The sequence below is a fragment of the Eptesicus fuscus genome, chromosome 6 (assembly GCF_027574615.1).
Source record: "Eptesicus fuscus isolate TK198812 chromosome 6, DD_ASM_mEF_20220401, whole genome shotgun sequence".
Classification (NCBI taxonomy): Eukaryota; Metazoa; Chordata; class Mammalia; order Chiroptera; family Vespertilionidae; genus Eptesicus; species Eptesicus fuscus.
Window position 1 is genome coordinate 68,399,829 of NC_072478.1, and position 6,203 is coordinate 68,406,031.

The 6,203-nt window shown below is 40.3% G+C and overlaps 1 protein-coding gene across 1 annotated transcript; it reads right to left on the reverse strand.

Moving 5' to 3' along the window:
* Nucleotides 1–1,383: 1,383 nt before the first annotated feature.
* Nucleotides 1,384–1,884, reverse strand: LOC129149244 (60S ribosomal protein L29-like). Its single transcript, XM_054716735.1, has one exon. The coding sequence runs from the start codon at nucleotides 1,882–1,884 to the stop codon at nucleotides 1,384–1,386; it is 501 nt and encodes a 166-aa protein (XP_054572710.1).
* Between the last annotated feature and the right edge of the window lie 4,319 nt (nucleotides 1,885–6,203).

The window sequence follows — 6,203 nt, forward strand, 5'->3', positions numbered from 1 at the left end:
CATGGGAAAGTAGCCAGGGGTCGTTCCACCTTAGGGCTCAGGAACTGAAACATAACTTAGGTCAAGGTGTTATCCTTAGCCTACCTGGCTACTGTCTTCTGCTGTCTTAGGGTTTTGTTGATTATCAAGGGAAAAGGCTAGATCTCTGAGGATTATATATACAGAGGCTGGCAAAAGTAGGTTTACAGTTATGAGTGACATTCTTTTGAGTTAATAAAGCTATTGCAATAATTATAGCCTGCATGTCTTTTTCCATACAAACGAATTTACATTTAATAGAAAAAGTGATACTCTGTGACTTCTAGTGAAATGGTTTTGTTCTCTTTTTATCTGTTAATACAGGGCAGGGCAAAAGTAGGTTTCCAGTTGTACATGAAACACTGAATTTATTCTTGTATTATTTATTAATTATTGTAATATTTTCCATATGAACAACTGTAAACCTACTTTTGCCACCACCCAATATATAGAGAGAGATGATTTCTAGAGCTAGGATTTAAAACTAAATTTAATCAAAATCATAAAGGACCACTTGGTTTCAATTTCAGGCTGAGATATAAGAAAAAAAGATGGGCTCCACTTCTGTGTACCCTGTTTTTAGAGAAAGGTACATGCCCTAGCCCTCATCTTTCACTCTGTTTGATGGCCAGGAAATGGGGGAAATAAGAGCAAACTTGAAGGATATATATTGAGGATGAGAGAGTCACTCCACCAACCACAAACCGATCACATCTGGGTTGCTAAACAATAGTGTTTGATCCCCTGTATTTAAGGTCCCTTTGAAACAGCAGCTTAGCTCAATTAATATATCCGTTTGAACCATATGAAATTACTGTTGTTCATTTAATAGTTGTTGACCTTGGGGAAAATGGCAATTCTATATGGTTCAATCTAATAGTCTCTATTTATTAGATTAGTCGAATTTCTGTATTATAATCTCAAAAGGCTCCCAGTATCTGTTCTTATCCACTATTTTATTCTCAAGGGAAATAATGAGGCCCTAAGTCAATCTTATTCTTTCAGGATAGAAGGATTTCTTTATAAACAAAGAAACGAATGAACAAAGAAAGTGATGGGAAGGAAAAATACTATGATTATATTCTGTCACAGGGTATAAAGAAAGTAAGGCTTAGCAGATTCTTTTCTTTCTCTATTTGCTTCCAGAATAGGGGAGCTTTCTTTAGTAGGTATCTTTGTGTCATCTGTTCTTCCTCTTTGTCCTGCCGATGTGAGATATTTTTTACATGTATGCTTACTTTTGCTTATGTGACATGCTCTGTTTTTTAAATTTGTGACATTTTTGGGGGGGCAGCTCTTGCCTCAGGTTTATTTGTACCAATAGCACAGAAGGACACCAGCCTCCTGCAGGCAGCAGCCCAGGGGTCACACGAGTTCTTCCATCCTTATACCAGCAGACAGAGGCCTCCATTGTGGAGCTTTTGTGGGGGCCTGGGCACCTTTGGAAGCCTGAGCTGGAGCTGGAGCTGGAGCTGGGACTACAGTGTCAGCCACAGCCTGGGGCTTGGTTTGAGCCTTGGCCTTGGCCTTTGGCAATGCCTGAGACCCTTGGCAATCCGGCACAAACACATTTCCCAATCTTGGGGTAATGTAGGCAAGTTGACTGAGCTTGTAGCTGCTGCCCTTTGAACTATTGGTCTTGACCTCCTTGGTCTTTATGAGGGCCTTGATAGCCTCATAAAGACCATTCATGGCCTTGGCACTGTCAGCCTGCATCTTCTTCAGGCCCTTCTTGTGTTTCTTGGCAAAGCTCGTGTTCCTAGGGAACTTGGGGTCTGCCCCTTTAGAGATTTGTGTTTGTGATTGAAGTTTCTTGATGTCATTTCTGTGCCATTTTCTAGACTGATTATGTGTGGTTTGGTTCATGGCTCCTAAAGGGCCTGGGACCAGAAGAGAAAGTTTTCTTAAAGCCTAAGATGAGGAAGGTAGATTCCTCCAGAAAGTATTCACATGTGTTTCTGCCAGGTACTTGGGAACACTACCAATCATTTTAATGATTAAAGAATCATTTAAAATTAAATTCACAGTTTTAGCTGTATCTGATAACACAGTTAGTATTAATTGGTGCCACAGATCCATGAGAGAGCTGGCATGTGGTTAGAACTTCTCAGGAAGTTATCTTTCTCTCTAGCTTGTCTCAGGGTTATGGCAGATTTCTTTGCATTCTTCTAGGGGTAAAGAGGAAATGGGGTCCTTTAATTACTCTTCACTCTTATCCTGAGGATATAGCTTTTGGCAGCTCCCAACTTCCAGGGCAGAGCTGCCCGAACTTCCCACTCTGGGCGACTCTGAGCCTGGAGTGTAGCCCTTTCTGCCCCAAAGCATTTTGCAAAACTGAAGGTCAGGTTTATCTCATTCAACAAAGTTCTTAAAAACTAAAAGTGTCTTCCCTGGCCAGTGTGACTCAGTTGGCTGGAGCATGGTCAGGGCGGGCACGTGACAGAGGCAATTGAGCCACGTTTCAGTGTTTCTCTCCCTTTCTCTTTCTAAAATCAATCAATCAATAAGTCAACCAATGAAAGTGGCTTTAAGCATTTCCTTACTGCTCCAGGTTCCTACTTTGGATTAGAAGTTGTCCTGAGAAGTCTTCTTATTGTATTTGGGTTTTTGATGCTTTTAGAAATTTTACTTGTTTTTAGTGCAAGTGCTGGTTCAAATGGCTTAGTCATTCATATTACCAGTTAGTAAGGTCATCAATAAATGTAAAAAAAAAATATTTTAACATTAAATTAGCAAAAACATTGAAGTAGCTAGCATTGGATTTATCTGGCACATCAATATGTACTGACTTCACCTGCCTCTGCTCCATTATTTTATTTGTATCCTCTGATTTACACTAGTACTGAAGAGCCTATTTGAACCACATACACAAATTTCAAATTGTTTTTTGGAATTAAAATTCTTGTGTAAAATTATACAAACTCAATGGCTCTTGATTTCCAGACATTGTATTTGATACTTGAATATCTCTGCTCTATTGCAAGACATTCCTTAACTTGATACTAAAATAAATCTCCAAAAATTTGTCCCAAATACATTTGCTTGATGATTAAAATCTTTCCAAGCCAGGAATTTGACAAAATGTATGAGGTAATTATAACAGGAAGAATAATACAATGAGAACATATTTCAAGCCATAAATATCAAAGAAAATGAGGATCCTCTTCTCAAAAAAATATGAAGTACAAAGCTAAATATTAGTCAATGATCAGGAATGCAAAACAACCCCAGTCTTTCTACGAATACAATGTGAAGTTGTAGTATTTGCACGCCCTGTTTCTTTCCTTTCTCATTAGTTCTTCCTTGGGGAGAATTTACAAAAGAAATTCTTTGTACATGATGTCTCCTCCATGGACTCTTAAAAGTCTTGGCACCGTCCACGCAGAATGTACCATGAAGCATTCCTTTGTATTGTACACAGTTCCATGGGAAGGAACTTATGCAAATTATAGTCACAGACAAAACATATCCTGGTGACATCATGATTTCACTGAAAACTTTCCAACACTTAAAAAAAAAAATTTAAAAATTTTTCTTCCGTCCGTCCCCTCCCCCCCCCAGGCATATCCAGCTGTTGTTTTCGCAGAAGGGATCTGCTGGAGCACCACCCTGTTTTGCTGCTCCCTCCTCCAGCACCCTTCAGAGAGCTAAACCCAGTTCCTCATGGCAGGGTCCACGCTGGAGTTCTTTGTTCTATGACTCCTTTCTGATTAAGATTTTTGAGATATTATTAAAAATTTTAAACAAAGAATTCAGAGCCGGTGTTATTCAGGAATACACATATTCTTGTTTGCCATCCTGATAAAATACTGAACAGTTGCAAGATGTTATAAAAATGAACATATAATTAAAATCGTAAGCCAAATAAATGAAAACCATTAAGAATTTCATCATAAGAATATATATCAAATTCAAAACAAGATTTTAAACTGGTTTTGGTGGGGAAATTAAAAATGTCACACTTCCTGGCTTCATCATTGTGGTCTGAAGCAGCAATCACTTTGGCCAATGCAGATTAAAAATAGTGAATGCAATTATTCTCTTCTTGGAAGAAACTACCCCTCCCAGTGCCATCGTTATTATAGTGCCTCGTTATAAAGTCTTTACCACTTCAGCCTAAAATCCTGAAGAAAATTCAAAGGAATGCAGGAAAAGGAATTACATGACCAGGTATTTGGTTCTATACCCTCCCAGGCACAAAAGAAATTTCTGAGCTCCCCAAGAGCAGAAGCCACAAGTGCCTAACAGTGTCTGGTAGGTACAGTTTTTCAGTATATGTTGTTACATAATAAATCACACACCCTAATTTGAATGTGTAGAATTCTTGGAGAAACAGGTAAAATGTGGGTACATGTTTTTTTTCACAGTAATATTTTTGCATAAACAAAACCTCAATCTGAGATAAAGAGTCTGTTGTGAAAAGATATGTTTTACTAAAAGATATGTATAACAATTAATTGGACTAAAACTCAGAAGGTGAATTTCTATTCCAAGTCCCTTGGTAGGTCTAGTTCTTTAAATAACAACTTATTAATCTGTTGAAGATGAGTTAGGAGATGACAGGTGGGAATACTAAGAAAAATACACTGAGTGGCCAGATTATTATGATCTCTGAATGCATAATAATCTGGCCACTCAGTGTATATCCTATATAATAAAAGGCTAATATGCAAATTGTCCCCTCGACCAGGAGTTTGACCAGCAGGCAGGCCAGCCAGCTGCCCATGTCCCCTCCCCCTGGCCAGGCTGGCCGGACCCCATCCATGCACGAATTCATGCACTGGGCCTCATATGTATGTGTGTGTGTGTGTGTACACACACACACACACACACACACACACACTGAGTGGCCAGATTATTATGCGTTCAGAGATCATAATAATCTGGCCACTCAGTGTAAATAAAGGTAAGGCCTAGCCTCTGATGTTGCTTTAGGTCTTTTTTTTTTTTTATCTGTCCAATTTTATTTATTTATTTATTTTTTAATTTCTTTATTGATTAAGGTGTCACATATTTGTCCTCATCCCCCCATTCCCATCCCACACCCCTCCCCACGGATGCCCCAACCCCCAGTTGAACTTAACCATTGGTTAGGCTCATATGCATGCAACACAAGTCCTTTGGTTGATCTCTCCCCCCTCCCCCCCACCCACCCCTATCCTCCCTCTGAGGCCCCATAGTCCGATCGATGCCTCCTTGTTTCTGGTTCTGTTCTTGTTCCTCAGTCTATGTTGTTCATCATTTCCCCTAGATGAGCGAGATCATGTGTCACTAGAGATATACTTATAAGAACTGAATGTGAGACGAGCAATAATAGGTATGCTGACAGGCAAATGAATCAGTCTGTAGTGAGTTTCTTTCTGGACCAACAGTTCTTTTGAGACCCAATTTCAATGTCCACCAGTTCCTTATGTGTACATGTCAGCACTGACCCCTCAGCTCTGGAAGGTCTTTAGTCAATTTCCTTAACTTTTGCTTTCTTTTCTGCACAGTTAGAGTTAGACTTGAATTGGTTTCCAGTTCTTTTAGCCACATGACCATTGTTCAAAGCGCCCTGACAGAAATGCTCAGACCGTGGAGCGGTCACTGTTGAAGCCCTCGCTGTGAGTCTGGCTTCCCTGTGGCAGGGCTGAGGAGGCCTCTGAGCAGTTTGATAAGCAGTGCACTAGGCAATTGAAAAGAGAGTGTAGCCCTAGCTGGTGTGACTCAGTTGGTTGAGCGTCATGTCCCATACACCCAAAGGTTACTTCCGGATCAGGGCACATATCCAGGTTGAGGGTTCAGATCCATGGCCTAGTCAGGGTGCTTCTCTAAAAAAGAAAAGAGACTGTAAACATTTATCATTGTAGAAGAAAAGATACTTAGGTGCACTGAGATAGCACCATTGAAACCAATGGTTGACAATGGAGTTATAAAAGCAAAGCAGGTAACTGGAAGATGACAACCCTCAGCCTTAGATGGGAGGAAGTCAAAACCCAGTGAAGCAGAGATTCACAAGGACAAAGGGGTATGTTGTGGGGGAAGGTAGTGGTGGGGGCAGAGACCAAAGCAACTTGGGCATGAGGCTCTATATAAGAGATTGCAGCAGAGTATTGGTGGAGATTGGACATTAGGAACTGTGGCTGGTAGAGAAGCAGTGAAAGTAGCTGTGAGCACATCTGTAGGCAAGGGAATGGATGACTCGG

Coding starts and splice junctions, on each gene's coding strand:
- LOC129149244 (XM_054716735.1), bottom strand. CDS start 1,884: ATGAACCAAACCACACATAATCAGTCTAGAAAATGGCACAGAAATGAC.